The sequence below is a fragment of the Dermacentor variabilis genome, chromosome 2 (genome assembly GCF_050947875.1).
Source record: "Dermacentor variabilis isolate Ectoservices chromosome 2, ASM5094787v1, whole genome shotgun sequence".
NCBI classification, from domain to species: Eukaryota; Metazoa; Arthropoda; class Arachnida; order Ixodida; family Ixodidae; genus Dermacentor; species Dermacentor variabilis.
In genome coordinates, this window is record NC_134569.1 from 214,832,303 (window position 1) to 214,848,267 (window position 15,965).

The following is a 15,965-nucleotide window of genomic DNA, read 5'->3' on the forward strand; positions in this document are numbered from 1 at the left end:
ATGATGATAATGATGAATAAAAGCGTAGTATACCGAAAGTAATGAAGGCTGAGAAAATATATCACGAGATTGAATTAAAAGACGTATGCCGTAAGCCGTTTTTCTTCGCAGGTGAGCAACATGCGAGTGAAACTTCAAGTGACGGTCTAGTTGAATTCCCAAAAACGTTGCGTTTCCGTCTGCTTCAATTGCAATTTGATCTAAAGATACTGGCGGAATATAATTATGTACACATTGGTGAGAGTGAAAGACAACGAACTTCGTGGGACTAATTTGCAATTTATTGTGGAAGCACCAAGCCACCAAGCTTGCCAGGTCATTATTTAGTTTGTGTGGCAGAGATTGGAGGCATTTATCAGTGTGACAATTGTTGTGTCATCTGAGTAAACTTACGCAGCTGACACAACAATTGTCAACACTGATAAGCAATCGGAAGTAGCAAGCGAAGTTGGCAAATCATTTGTAAATTATGAAATGAAGTGGGCCAAGAATAGAACCTTGGGGTACGCCTATATTTGTTACTTTAGGCCTAGATTTATAACATAATGTGTTGACAGCTTGTATTTATGCCACGAAAACAAAACAATTTAAGAGCAACAGGATGTGTTGTGCCTCAAAGCACCAATCGGGCAGCGAGGGAAGAACTTTTCATAAAATTTACTATCACAACAATCATCGCCGCAATCAGTTCATTAAATCTCCTCCTTTCATTTCATCTAGAATTGACCACCTCCAAAAAGTTGATGTTCCTCGTTGTAGAACTGTAACCTATTCACATGCGTTTTTACCTAGAACCACCTCCGAATGGAATCAGCTGCCAGGAGCAGCTACAGCTATCACGGATACAACGTGCTCTAAGGATTTCTTGAATAACATGCTTAATGTTGTTTAATTATTTGTATTGAATTTGTCCTGTTTTTTGCTTATTGTTATTTTAGTTTTAGATGTTCAAATTACTCTGCTTTATCTTGGATGCGTCTGTTTCAGTTCATTTTTGTATTAAGCTGGTGACTGTTCATGCTTCTTATCGTGATTGTATCAACTGTTTTTCCAATTTTCGTCTGTAATATGCCCTTCCCCTCTGTAATGTGCAAACCCTGAGGGTAAAATAAATAAATAAATAAGTCTTCATTTCATTCCGACAGACATGTGTCTAGAAAGTAGTGGGTGGTGAAGCTCCCGATGGGCAAGCGTGTGAAGGAACCAATGAAGGTTTGTATCGTGCGCTTTGCCGGGGTCAAGGACTTCTTTTGGAGCGGCATTAGTAAGCAAAATCGTAGTTATCGACAGCGGTCACGAAAGCACAAGCATGAAACTTGTGAGCGTTCAAGCGGCATGAAAAGTCAAGCTAACGAGGCCGCACCTATAATCTGTGACGTTATATACATATATGATTGTCGGAACACTACCGCAACATTTGATTATTCGCAGGCCCGTTAGGCGGTTGTGTCTGGTTTTCGAGTACCAGCGAAAAATGAATGACTTAATAATTCCTAGAAGCGGTCGATAGTTTTAACAGGTCATATGCGGCGCTGAGTACGTTCTCGGGACTGTGTTTTGAAGTATTCTTCCGGTCTTACGCTTTAGCGCGGTAGTTAACGCTCTTCCAATCTATGCGCCTGAAGAACTATGCTGCACCACTCCTTCTTTGAGCAATGGAAGTAACTACTCAAATTTTTTCTGATCCCGGCCACGTCGGCCGCATTTCGGTGGGGACAAAATGCAAAAGCGCCCGTGTACCGAGCAACGAGTAAGCATGCCATGTTGGATGTGCACGGTAGCCATTTATACTTACGCAGGGCGTGAATTGTGTTCAAGGATGACATTTATGTATCTACGCGGGGCGCGCAAGGCGTGGCAAGACGTGCCGATAGCGCGCGGCGCGACTGAATAATGCTGCGATTGCCTTGAACGTGCGACGTCTGTACAAACGGTCCTTGAATGGTAACAGCTTCAGCGCTGATGCTTTGACGGACGCCGTGACAAATGAGATAGCCGGCGTTCAGAAATTGTCTTTTTTTTAGCATCGGCTCCTTTCTTTTTTCTCCTTAGAGTTCAAGGTGATTCATCATGTCTGCTAAAGACGCCTGCTTTGCAAAAATGTAGCGTCATCGCTACCTTTTTCTGCTGCTGATGAAAATAAGCTCGGCGTGCTACGACAAGGAGGCGTAGTCGGCGATCCTGATAATCTCTGTGGCGGCCATAATTAACCACCTCGCGCGCCACCTTGAGTCCGTGTGCATTGCAAATATTGGAACACCTAAATGGGTAGACGATGTTTGTCGCCGCTCCAAATTGCACCCATACCATTTGACTAGTACTTTTGAAAAACCTACAGTATGCAATGTAAATAGTTCGCGTAAGCTGCTGACTAAAATCTTCCTATTCGACCGTTTTCCAGAAGGAAATTGTATAAATGGGATGTTTGTTCTTCTGGCAAGTTTACGGAGCTGTAAAATTTATCCCTCGACTGTTCACATGTGCCAGTTATCGGCAACTTCTGTACAAACAGTGTAGCGATAAATCAAAATGCTGCTTCCACAATTTAATGTTTCGATAAGTGGACTTGTCTCTTTAAGGCCTTGAAAACGACAAGTCCACTTGTCGGAACGGTGGCCCCTGCTTTTACTTTGACCTTGCAAAATACAAGGCCACTTGTCGAAAGGTTGGCTCCCGCTTTTACCTTCTTTTATTTACACCTCCCGCCTTCCCCGTGTTTTCCTTGAATAGATATAGTTACACTAAAATTGATGCACTTCATACGCGTTGCCTCACCGTAATCCCAATGCTTTATTGAATTTTGACCGTTTTCGGAGGTGCTCAGCAGGGCGTAGATGAAACTTGCGCTGACCTTATGCGACACTCTCCGTGCAAATCCACGACCGCTCGCACAGTGCAAGATATACTTGGCCATCGTGCAACTCGCCTTGCTGTTACCACGGGTGGATGATACGTTTTAGCGAAACGGCAGCGATAGGCCCGCTCTAGCATTTATAACGCGGCGCTGTTTTATCTACTTCAAGGAAAACGGCGCCCGCGAATTCTCGGACAAACGCCGGCAGCGCGACTGCAACGCCCCTATGCTCTTGCGAGCTCCGCCGCACAGCCGACTCGACGCCGTAGCGCCAACGCCAGCAAGGAGAGAACGAATGCGCCGAGCGGACGGAATGCCGCCGCAGCAGCCGCAGCCGCCGCGGCACGGCAGCGCGGTAGCCTCGGTGACGCTGACGTCACCGCATCTGCCGCCGAACGGAAGACGGAGCCTCCCCGTCCGCGCCGCAGTAACCGCGAAGCGGGAGGGAGACGTGGAAAAACGCGGGTCGTTGGCCGCCATTTTGCACGCGCGCCTGGCTACTGTTCGTCGTTTGAGCCGAGTGGCAGAAGCCAACTGCTTCAGCCATCAGCATTGCAGTGTGTCATTGCAGCATTGCCACGCCACCTAAGGTCAGCGTTGTAGGCTGCGGCTCGCAGCTGTTAACTCTCAGCTAAATTTGTTAGGGACGAAGAGAAATCGTGCCTGCCAGACACAGCTCGTACGCGCCGCCCTCCTGGCCTAGCGCGCCGCCCTCCCGTTTGTTCCCGTGGGGCACGGGCCGTTGACGGGGTGTTGTTTACAGTCGCGAGAGAAGGGTTTGAAGTTGCAAGCGCGCAATAGACAGCGTTGGGCGTTATCACGCCGCTGTTTAATGTTGCGTCAGTACTTCGTGATACATCCGCTCCGTGGATGGTTTTCTTCTGGGCTTGTTCGGTTTTGTGACTCGTGGTTGTATTCGGCACCTACTCGGCCTTCATGTTGATGGAGGAGTTCTCCTGGGACCGCTTCCTGGAGCTAGTGCAGCAGCGCCCGTACCTGTATGACACCAATCAACCGGAGTACAAAGACTCGACCCTCAAGGACCGCCAGTGGGTGAAAATAGGACAGCAGTTCGGACTAACAGGTGAGTTTTAATGTATGCAAATCTGATGTACATCCTGTGCGTTCAGTACACGAAATATGCATCAGAAGTTTTAAATTCATCAGCACGAATTTGTGCAATAATGATTCTCAGATGTGGACGACATAGACGTGCACTTCCTGTGGAAATTGCGATTTCGCTGTGCAGGAGGTAAGGAAGCACACATTCGCTGCTTCGTAAGATTGCAGTGATTGAAGTTCCGTGAATGTCGTCAAAATTCGAGTCATATCCGTAAATAAAATTTAATATATCACCTTATGCGCGTGTCGTGGCGTAAACTTCTTAACAGTTCTCGGGCCCTGTGTGTTCCGCGCACAGCTCTGATTCTAGTTTTCTCGTGCAGGATGGCAGGCGAAGAACAAGTGGAGGAACGCACGCGACCGCTACATCAAGATACGCGTTCAGATGAAGCGCAGCGGTCGCCGGGTGTACGACAAAATGGGCATTCCCATTCCGAACACTAAGTGGCAGTACTACAAGACGCTGGATCGGATGCTCAGGGACGCCAAGCAGCACGGCCCGCTATGGTAAATTCCGGGGGTCGTCAACATTGTCCTTGCTTCAAGTTTCCGAGGCGAAGGCTCTAGATGTAGAGATAGATACAGTCGGTTTTTTTTGTGCACATAAGCTAGATATCTAGTCGATACGTGAGCGATGCTGCCTGATCCTCTTTGAGTAATTAACTCGTAAAAAGGGACAATAATGTCGCTCCTTAGTTGGTACATGCGAACACTGAAGAATCAGCTTCACTGTGTGAAAGCATATATACATCTTGATGCACGTTGATGTATGCGGTTGAGGCGCAGCTTTCTTAGTGCAGTGCCGACTGGTTGTTCACGAGGCGAACGTTACAAACTCCAAATATGTTTACCTGCCGTTTTCTGAAAAACAGGTTGAAAGGGGCGTTCTTGAACCCTTGTTACTAAGTTGAATACCAAAAAAAGTAAAATTAGCTAGTATATTAAGTGGTAAGGTAGAGGCTAAGCGTATAAGACGACCAATGATATTTCGATATATCTTCGCGACACCGACCGCACTCATCAACTTCGAATTTTTCTCCAATGCATGGGGCGAACAATGTTTCTGTTGGAGTCCGGGTATGCTACGTCTCTGCGCAGGCAACAAAGGGCTGCGATGCTTCCCAGTACGTTGAGAGTGCCGCGTGAAAGCCTGGGTGTCGTGGCAAATATACCGCATTTCTCGGACTGATGGATCTAGCTTCCAAGCCCTTCATATTTAAGTATAGGAGTGCATGGGTCATCGTACAGCTGCCAGGTGGTGGTTACGTCTTTGCGATCAAACAATATGAATGGGCAACCAACTGCCTTATTATTATTTATTTTCATTTGATATCAAAACACATACACACAGAAAGTGGAAAATGGGGGAAGGAGCAGTCTGGCAATTGCCACTGAGATAGGCAGAAAGCCTGCCTACTTTTTAGGAAGGAAGGAATAGAAAAAGAATAAAAAAAACCGGAAAATACTCATGTACTCTGCTGTACCGATGATAGCGGTTTGCGTATACAAAGACATTCTTGGTGTGTTCTGCGGATGTTTTAATGTTCTCCAGTGCAGTAGTGTTGTTGCAGTATGAAACAGCTAGACCTTAGCCGCGATCGAACACCCTACCTAGCGTTGTAGCAGCCGTGCTATGGTAATAAATTTATACGTATGCAAAAAGGTTACTTGCTGAAGTTGTTCTTTAACGTGAGGTGCATAGAACCTTATAATATGTCCAAAAATAATCGGGCTCATTCATGACGCTCTCGAAACTGATTAGGCGACGGTCTTGCACGTAGCTACGCGTTGAATATGAGCACGCGTATTCGCGTGATTATGCACGTAATTGACTCATGTTAACTACGCACGTCTGCTGTTGCGGTATCGTACTATAGTGAGTTAACAAGAGGGCGATATCAATCAGGCAGCGGCCATGGCGCCTTGATGCTGAGGACGAAAGGTCGGTCTCCATTTCCAGTCGCGTCGGTGGCACTTCGGCTTGGGCGCAATGCAAAACTAAATAAATAAAATAAAATAAAATAAATAAATAAATAAGTAAAAGACACCCAGCAGGTCCGAGTCAATGACGGCGTTAAGAGGAAGCTTTAACTCGGGGGATCCTATCTAAATACATGGGAAAGAAGAAATCGTTTTCCTCGGCAACCACTGCACCAAATTAGATGAGATTTGTTCAATTTGAAAGAAAAAAATAAATGTAGTGATTATAGGCAGCGAATTTTTTATTGAGGCCGGCATTTGTTTTATAAAAATTGTCGAAAATCACCAACTTACAGGAAACAAAACTATAAAGGTTAGAACTCTGTAACTCAGCAATGAAAAAGGATATCACAATTCCGTAAATGGCATCTAATACTACATCTAAAGGGGGCAAAATTAATGTACTATACATGGCTGTCCAATAGACAACTAACATGCGAGTAGCACTTCCGCGCTACCCTTATGAACAGTGTACCAAATCAACTTAATATATAATATATAACTTTTGACCGCTTTAGATGCTCTAACGGATGACGTTTACAGAACTGCGATATCTGTTCTTTGTCAAGAGCTACGAATTTTAATCTTCGTGCTTCTCTTTTTTGAGCTTACCAATTTTTGAAATTTTAAAGAAATTCAAGCCAAAGTCAATATTCTGCTTCCAACAGCCACGAGCATTTAAGTTTTACTCTCAAATGCGAGAAAATGTGGTTAATCAGCCCAGTGCTTATCTCAGAAAACGTTTCTGCGTTTTACTTGTATTTGAACCGGCGGCATCGGAGTTCGGGCCGAGCTAGAGCTTCCTCTTAAAGTGCCATTAAAGGCAACTAGTAAGTCCAACTAAAGTGAGAGAATAAGGCTGGAGAACGTCTGAGCCTTCAATATTATCCCGAACAAAGTTTTAGTTATTGAGAAGTTGAAGTCACAATTTGTAACTCATTCGGGATATTCAAGTACAAGCCTGATGACGTAGGCACCCGTTATAATTCGGTCACCCAGTACTCAACTACTCGTAGGAAAAAGATCATTGCATTGCTTTATAAGTTCTAAGAACATGCTACTTCTCCAGTTCTATTCAATTCTCAGGAAAAGGAACTCATGACCGTTACCCTAGGCAATCACGCGGGCGGTCGAAAGGTATCGTTTTTCGCTCGCCCCTGCTCCGCCCGGCGCTTTCGCGTTTTAGTAGTTTCGTCATAGTGCTGCGTTGTGTTTCCTGGATCGCGAAACTCATAAAATCTGCAAGCAGCAGAATATGCCACGTCCATGCCCGAAAACTACACGCCAATTGAGCAAGAGTAGCCGCAGCGGCGAATTCAACGCGCTGTCTTAGTGCGGTTTCGCCATGACCTCGGGTTCGCGTTTTGCGCAAGAAACCGTAGCGCTGTCTTTCGGGCGCCGTTTCACGCACCGACGGCGCTACATGGCGGTGATGGCGCATGCAACGTCACCGCTGCCGGGTTTCATGGCGGGATGTTATAATTGCAACACAGTTATTCGGACCCTTCAGACGCGATTTTCTCCTAAATTGATGTTTTCTTGGCACGAAATAAGCGCTGCGAGGTTTCTTGAATGGCATTTGAACAGTCAATGTTGGCTTAATATTTGCCTCTATTGTCCATTTAACACGCTCCAATGCACTGTACCTTTTCATAGGGTCTAGCAACCCAAGTAATACAAGTAAACTAATGTTTACTTAAGCTATACCCGAGAGGGAGGGCAATCAAGGAGCGGAAAGGCGGGAAAGTCAGCTAGACGAGCGTCTAATTTGCTACCCTACACTGGGAATAAGGGGAAAGGGAAGAGATATAGGAATAGGTGAAGAGATGGAGGACTGAGCGCACGTGAGAGGATGCACAGGAGCGCTAAAAGCGCTCTCTGAGGCCGATACGCCTTTTTTGCCATTGACAGATGAGGCCACGATCCGGCCATCTTTAACTCAGAGAATGGTCTCGAGTCCATTAGATTTAAAGTTGTCCGGAGAGAGAGGCTTTGGGACGTCGTAGTGATGACAGATACACAATAGGTGCTCGATGGTTTCCTCGTAGCTACAGGAGTAGCACGTTGGGCTGTCGATATTGTCCTCCACTAGAACGAAACTGTGGTGCACTGCTCAGTAACGGTTGTGACTTTGTGTCCCTGCAAGCTGGCGAATCCATATTAAGTGGCGGATCAGACTGTCAGCCACGTGGTAAATTTTCCAGTTCTCTGTTCTTGAACATGCGCAAGTAAAAGAAGCGTTCGATCGTTCCGTGCCGCTTACATGAGTGGCAGGTTAGGCTGCAGAGGTTGTTCTTCAGTTGAACGCCACTGTGCACTGTTCAGTAACTCGTATGACTTTGTGCCCCTGCCAGCGGTCGAATTCATGTTAAGTGGCGGTTTTTATTGTCCGTCACATGGTAAAACTTCTAGCTCTCCGCCCTTTCAGATGAACCAGAAAAAAAAATGCCAGAGATGTGTACTTCACAAAGGGAACACAGAGGAGTGATTGCGACGGCTGCTAATTTTTTTGCGGTGCCTTCAGTTTGGAGTGATGTGTGTGTACGCTTGAGGTACTCGGGTGCACAGACACGATGTTCGAGGCAACTTACATAGCGGTCGTAAATTTTGGAAGCTATGGAGTTGACTAATACTCTTCTGCGCTCTCCGAGTGATAGTGGTAAAAGTAATTCTAAATGTCACTATCCACAGACACAACCTGCACTGCATTTTTTAAAGTAACTTGGACCCTAAGGACCGATAAATAAGAGAGTTCCAGCGTGTGCGACCCAGTTACCTTCTATTAAATTAATAAGCCGTATTAAGAGAAAGAAGGTTACATTCATATTCGGTGAATACAGTCACCATCTCATTTAATGTAGAAGTTCGATGTAACGTTATATACCTTACATTTCTTTATTATACTTTATTAGGTAATATTAAAGGAACAACGTAAGAAAAATTATCTCTTTCTTTTAATTTTTAACCCGCGAGTGAACATGCAGGCTAAACAAGCTAGCACGTTATTCCCATGAAGTAAGCTCGTCTTCCTTGTCTTTTCTGTGCAGCCAAATGGACCCAATGATCAAGCCAAAGACAGAACCGTAAGTCACACGCTCAAATGACTTGAAACAAGATTGTCAGTTTGTTTATTTGTTTCGTTTACATCTTGCAGGACTGAATACTTCTTCGAGTGCACGGACGCGCAAGAGTGAGTATTCATGTAATCAAAGTAACATCGTTTATTGCAGTGGCTGCATGTGAAGTAGGCACTTTAGATTCTCAAACAGTATTAATTTCAACAGTGCCTATTCATTAATATTGGCAGGATCACTGGTTTCTTGCGATATTTACCCATGGAACCTCATCCTCCATGCCCATCCTGCATAGAAAGAGTAAACACTAGGAGCAAAATTCCAGGTACGAATTACGGACAAAGCATTCGCAACGTATTTGCACGTGCTATGCATGTCAAAGGGCTTGTTGATCTGTTCGGAAATCGCAATTGAACGACCACAATATTGAATGATCGGACATTGAATGGCCAGTGAAGCCATTCAATAGCATGGCCCAACGTCAGTAATAAAAATATGTTATGTTGTTGTGAACCTAGGAGCTGCGGAAGTGTGCTTGAACGTAGGGGCAGGAGCCGGGGTTCTACTCGTCGACGCAAACAATTTTTATTAATGTGAAACCTATACTTCGTTTACTGTTTTAGAAGGGGTCGGCCCTAAGGGCATGAGGCGGGGGAAGGGACAGTATTTCTTTGCAATCACACGTCTGGGGTTGCTCCCCTCCCCCCCCCCCCCCCACCATCCTCCGTCCGCTTCCGGAGCCGCTGTAGGAAGCGTTATGCTGCAAAAATTTGGAATATTCAAAATGTCAAGCGCTACCATCGTAGTTGCAACTTGTGCCATCCGCCATCTTACCTACGGTATCTCAATATGGAACTCGGCGGGACAGCATAGCTAGCGATATCTGTATCGCATCAGAAAAAAAAAAGACCGTTTACACCTAGGCTTGGTTGTTTTAAGACTGGACGATCTTCTTCCCCGCTTTGTGCTTAATGTGGCGAGTTCGGTGACAATACCCTGCCTGGTTATGCCCGCAGTTTGACAAGAAAAGAAGTGCGTTTCTTCACAGTTTGCAAAACGAAGGTCTTACATACGCGAACTGTGAAGATGTAATGTTCCCTGAAGGGCCCACAGTAGTCAGGAAGACTACTTCGCTTCGACTGTTGCTAGCCTTTCTTCGAGACGCGGAGTTGGGCGATGTTTAATAAGATAGCTTTGTTAGAAGTGTATGAGGTGCTCAGGCCGAAAAATGGCTGGCTAAGCATGATAGGCCAACCTCATCTGCCCCTACATCACTACTACCACCGCCACAGCATAGCTACAGCAAAAACTGCTGCTTTTGCATTTCTGCAGTGGTGACCTTTCACTGTTTCGCACGGCTGTGCGTGGAGAAAGTGATTCATGGCAACGCCGACAAGTTAGCGCTGTATTGTCAACAATGATCACAAAAAGGGGGAGAATATAAATAAAACCCGCGTGCGATACAGTGGCTGGCTTGTGTGACCTTGCGTACAAGAAGCTGTCGTTAGCTCGTAAAATTATCATTTAACTTGAGATATGTCTCCATCGTCTCTGGTAGTTTACTGCAACGTGTATAAGAACCCCCGAAAACATTCTTGCTGTATCGTGTTCCAGCACGTTAGCTCTCATTTGAATTTTAGCTGTAGAGCAACGCTAACTTGCACATGCAAGAAATATTGTTCGCAGAAGGTCCGCTTAACCTACGACTGCACGTATTTTTTTTAAACATAGAAGCGCAACTATTTTATAAAAGTACAGCAACAATTGTTTTTAGGGTTATTCACAACGAAAACATGAAGATCGAGCATTTTTGTGGTTTTTCAAGTTTGGCGTATGCTTTTCGAGCCGCACATAAACACGTCGCCGGCTGTCGCAGCACACATATCACTCGGATATTTTTCCCAGACCTTATAAACACCAAGAAAGCTTAGAAGAGAAAACGGCGTCCAGGAAAATTGCCACTTTGGCTGATACTGAACCACGAAGGGAGGGCTTTCGCAATTGCAGTCGCATCATTTATTAGTGCCGTTTATCCGGTGAAAAGTTAGGACATGAAAGTTCAGCGAAGCTATCGAAAACAAGTTTTGCTCAGCGAAAAAGAAAGACGGAAATGAAAAGCCAGAGTGGTTATTCGTTTGATATTGCTGATTCATCGTTGCAACAGATTGCCGGTCGACATAAACAAGACCTGTGGGGCACTCTCTCCCAAAGCTGCCTCTGCTTCACCACGCATCTTCATTTTGCATCGCTTGCGCTTGCGCTTCCCGTACTTTCCTTTGAAATTTAATTTATGGTCTCGATGTTCAGCTTTGGTACCCAGACGCTAAGCTGGGCCGCCAGCTGCGCGTTCGCAGGATTCCTCATATTGTTGCGCGGATGCACCAGCCGCGGCGTCTGCAAGCATTCGTTATCTGGGGTAAAGCGTTAAAAATAATACATAACGTATAAAATGCGAAAAAAAGTTAAAATAACGGGAGAGACCGTCTGTAAAGAATGAAGGCCACTACCGCCAACACCGGAAGCGCAAAACCAGTGCGAGAATTGCTCAGTGTCCGAGAACGCGTGCAAGAAAAACGTGCGTCGATGCGCAAACGCATTTGCGTGGCGGTATAAGGTGGCGATGGGGCTATAGCTTGCCATCGTTCGGACATTTGATGTGTGCTGTAGCAAGCGAAAGAAAACAGCACACGGAAGCAAGCTACAGCACGCCGAAAGAAACGCCGGGACCCCTAGACAACTTGCTGCAGCAAGCCAGGCAGTTAGCTGGTCAAAACGGCCTCCTCGTACTGTACTAGGCGACTTCAGCGCAGCGCAGGTGGCGTGGGGTACGTCAGACACACCAGAAAAGGAACAGCCTTATACAACGTCATTCAACGTCGCCGACTTACGATAGAGACGGAGCCGACAAATTCGACAATAATAGGCAACAGCACGACCCGCGACACGTGTCCCGATCTTGCGCTCGCGTCCACACTTCGGAACGTCGAGTGGGAAAACACTGACGAGATGCTAGTGTTGGAATCTCAGTGCTGACGCCCGTTGTTGCAGCTGGGTCGCAAGCCCCAAGGGTAGAGTTGGCCTGGCGGCCTGGGCCACAACTGGAAGCATCCGAAGGTCCTGGCAAAGCATGAGTCGACTGCTAACAGAACAACTTGTTTATTCTAGCATCGCAAAAGAGCGGGCGGTCAGGTCGACCGAAGTGGAGAGACGGGAGAGCACGTTACTTAACAGAAGAAATCGGAGCCTCTCTCGGCGTCTGGGAGCAGCTGCTTTTATACTCTCGCAGTTGAGGGCAAGAAGGAACGCCTCGGGATGAGGCCACGTGATGGCGGTGCTCGGGCACGTTGAGACTAGAAGGTGACGCATCCGCCGGGCCGGCGCCGGTCAGACCTCCTCGCTTCACAGTTGGGGGAGCTCCTCTCCCCGGCTGCCGCGCTTTGACAAGCGTGGGCACCAACATGCACACACACACACATGCGCACACGAAGACACGTGGCATTGGAACATGCCTGGACGCGCTTGGCGGGGAGGCGTATCGGCGGCGCCGAACGGGCCAAAATGTCCGCCGCTTTGAACGAAGCCCCGGCGTCCGTTGCATCCGCGCCGGCTATACCGCGCGTTGTAGGCGAAACGTAACACTAGGAAGCGACCACTTCATACTTAGCATCGCAGTAGACGCAGGAAGCTTCCCAAGAAGGAAGATACGCTCCAGCAAAATCACGGACTGGGCAAAGTTCCGGAGTCAAAGAGAAATGCAAGATGCTCAAGCCATAAGTGATCTGGAGGGCTGGGATAAAGAACTCCCGGAATTGGGGGCCAAACACTCCAAGGAGATTGCACTTACCACGGACAATCCGGCAGTGGAACCGCGCCTCTTGCACATCTAGGAAGCGCGTCACAGTCTGCTGAAAAGATGGCCAAACCAGCGTCACAATCGTAAGCTAAAAATTCGCATCGCGAAGCCAACGGACGAGGCAGAGCGTTACGCAGAGCAACTTGCACGACAGAACTGGGACCAGTTCTGTAACTCCTTCCAAGGAACGCTGAGCACTGCGAAGACGTGGGCCATACTCAGACATCTACTAGATCCGAACCAGAGCAAGAGAGAAAGCAATCCCACGATGAGCCGAGTAATACACAACTTCGGAGGCACAGACGATCAGCTGTTGTGTGCCCTACAAAGTAAATACATTGGGAAGCCAATACTCGGTGCACTGCCTGCGACTAACTGCGCCAGATTGGAAAGCAGTGAGCTCGACCGGGACATAACGCGTTCCAAGCTGACGCGAGCGATCGCGAGACTCACTCGAAACACCACTCCGGGCAAGGAGGGAATCTCCATCAAGTTGCTACGTAACCTGGACGATGCAACCGTGCAGGCAATACTTGGAACTATTCAATATACACTGGATCAGAGGAACCTTGCCCCCGGAATTTAAGCATGCTGAGATTACGTTGATACTAAAGACGGGAAAATGCCCTGCCTGGAGAACCAAAGACTCATTTCGCTCACCTCTTTACTCGGCAAACTGATGTAACTCGTTATCTTAGATAGGAAACAGACGCATATCGAAGAACATCAACTGATGCCGAACACGATATTTGGTTTTTGGCCCAACTTGTCAACACGAGACGTGCTTCTGCAGCTCAAAAAGGAAATGCTGAATGCAGGAAAGCCGTGGGGCTGCCCGAAAGCAATTCTTGCACTAGACCTAAAGGGGGCTTTGACAACTTGCGGCACGAAGAAATACTAGCAAATCTCAGTGACACGAATTGCAGCCGACTAACTTACAACTACGTGAGGGCTTTCCTCACAGATCGTATGGCCAAATAGGGCTTGGAAGTGTGCGGTCACAGCGAGTAGACACATAATAGAGGGACGCCACAAGGAGCAGTGCTGTCGCCGACACTTTTCAACGTGGCCATGATGAAATTCCGAGTCCAACTCGAGAAAATACCGGAGATCAGACATGCCTTGTATGCAGACATCACGATATGGAAGGTCGGAGGGTCCATTGGAGAACAGCAAGAGGCATTGCAGGAGGCAGCGGACGTCGTAGCAAGATACGCGGTGACATGCAGGCTGCAATGCGCGCTAGAGCAGTCGGAGCTCCTCTTAATCGAGAAGAGCTCGCGCGGACGATCAACAAGCCAGGCACCAAACATCCACCTGCGAATAGTTCCTAGAGAAATCTCCAAGGTGGACAGACTTCGTGTCCTCGGCTTACACTTATAAAAGGACGGGAACGGAGGATACGCCATACAGAAGTTACAATAGACGACCACGCATGTCTTGGGCATGATGCCACGAATTACCGGCAGGAAGAGGGGACTCAAGGAACAGGACTTGAGCTAACTAGTGCAGGCTCTGGTTGGGAGCCGCGTGGCGTACTCGGTCGCATATTTAAATTTCAGCAATGTGGAAGTGGAGGCACTCGACCGGCTGATGCGCAAGGCGTGTAAGCAAGCGCTCGGATTCCGAACTGCAGCGGCTACTTTTCGCCTCGAGAAGACAGGGGTATACAACAACGAACAGGAAATTATAGAGGCCCACCTCTTAAACCAGAAGGAAAGTGTACAACGCACAATAGCGGGACACTGCGCCTTGAAACGTCTTGGATATTCCGTACGGAAGACCAGCGCACTTACAAAAATCCCAACACGAATATAGGAAACTATGCACGTCTCACCAATACCCAGAAACATGCACCCGATCTTCCACATCGGACGGCGACATGCCCGAGCGCAGGCGCTCGCGAGCAAGTATGAGAACCACCCCAGTGTCTTATACGTAGACGCAGCCAGCGCATCAAGAAGCTCTGCATGTGTCACCAGCGTATCATGGGACCGAAATAAATGCGTCGTCGGTTTCCAGAGCGAGCATTGCAGAGGCAGAGGAACTAGCCATAGCGTTAGCCATCAGCACGAGGCCGCACTGGGAGTGTCAGACGTACTCTCAGACGGCATGCAGAAATTTTTCTAGGGCCAGGATTTCCAGGGCCGCACACATCGCATTCTGATTGGAGCGCACCAGTTCCCGCCATACGTACAAATCGTGTGGACTCCGGGGCATGAGTCTTTACGCGGCAATCAGCAGGCACACGCCTACGCCCGAGTGCATGCACACCGGGAGCCGCGAGAGGGTCGTGCCGAGCAGTTCCACCTCAAGCCCATAGCATTAACCTACGCGCACATCCTACAACACTATCGCTTTTCACGAAAAATACTACCGTCGCTTCGTAATGCTGTGACGCGAGAGGAAGCCGTAATATGGCGAAAACTCCAAACACTTGAGTCCTCACGTGAGTCTCTACCACGCCATAGACCCTGCGCTGTATTCCTTTAAATGTCCGCACTGCGATCCATGCGCAATGCTTTACCACGTGGTATGGGCTTGCACAAGCACACCACAGCTCACACCTATAACACACCCCACCACACGGCATTGGGAGGCAGCGCTGTCCAGATCAGACTCGACGGACTAGCTCAACCTGGTGAAGCGAGCGAGAAGGGCAGCTAAGGCCGCTGGACTCCGGGGACCACCCACTGCAGAGCGGAAGAGCTATCTACGCTCGAGTGCTCTTTTGTATAAGCTTTACTCTCTCTTTCTCTCTCTCTCTCTCTCTCTCTTGACATTCAACAATGCACGTGAAGCGCATGCCCAATTTCACTTCGTACACTTGAATAGAGAACTAAGCATGAACTGAGAAACCACGGTGCCCATTAGTTGCGGGCGTTGAGTTTCCGATCAGTTTTGACAAACGACCGTGTAGTATCCGAGCTGCGATAACGTGACGCACATGCGAAGCATTTTGTTGCGAACGAAACGAGCCTCAGGCATATATTCCAATGTGAGGTAATTTCATAGTCTCGATACCAAAATTCGAGATCGAATGAGCAAGTTTTCAGGGCACTTTGCTCAGGTCAGAAGCGTC

General features: G+C 47.6%; 1 protein-coding gene across 2 annotated transcripts in view; it reads left to right on the forward strand.

Moving 5' to 3' along the window:
• Positions 1 to 3,142: 3,142 nt before the first annotated feature.
• Positions 3,143 to 15,965, forward strand: part of LOC142573097 (uncharacterized) — a 33,714-nt gene continuing 20,891 nt past the window's right edge. For both annotated transcript variants that reach the window (XM_075682619.1, XM_075682618.1), the window contains exons 1-4: positions 3,143 to 3,938; positions 4,300 to 4,483; positions 9,004 to 9,039; positions 9,111 to 9,146. In XM_075682619.1, coding sequence (XP_075538734.1) covers positions 3,791 to 3,938; positions 4,300 to 4,483; positions 9,004 to 9,039; positions 9,111 to 9,146 — 404 coding nt within the window. In that variant the 5' untranslated portion in view covers positions 3,143 to 3,790. The remainder of the gene's footprint in view (positions 3,939 to 4,299; positions 4,484 to 9,003; positions 9,040 to 9,110; positions 9,147 to 15,965) is intronic.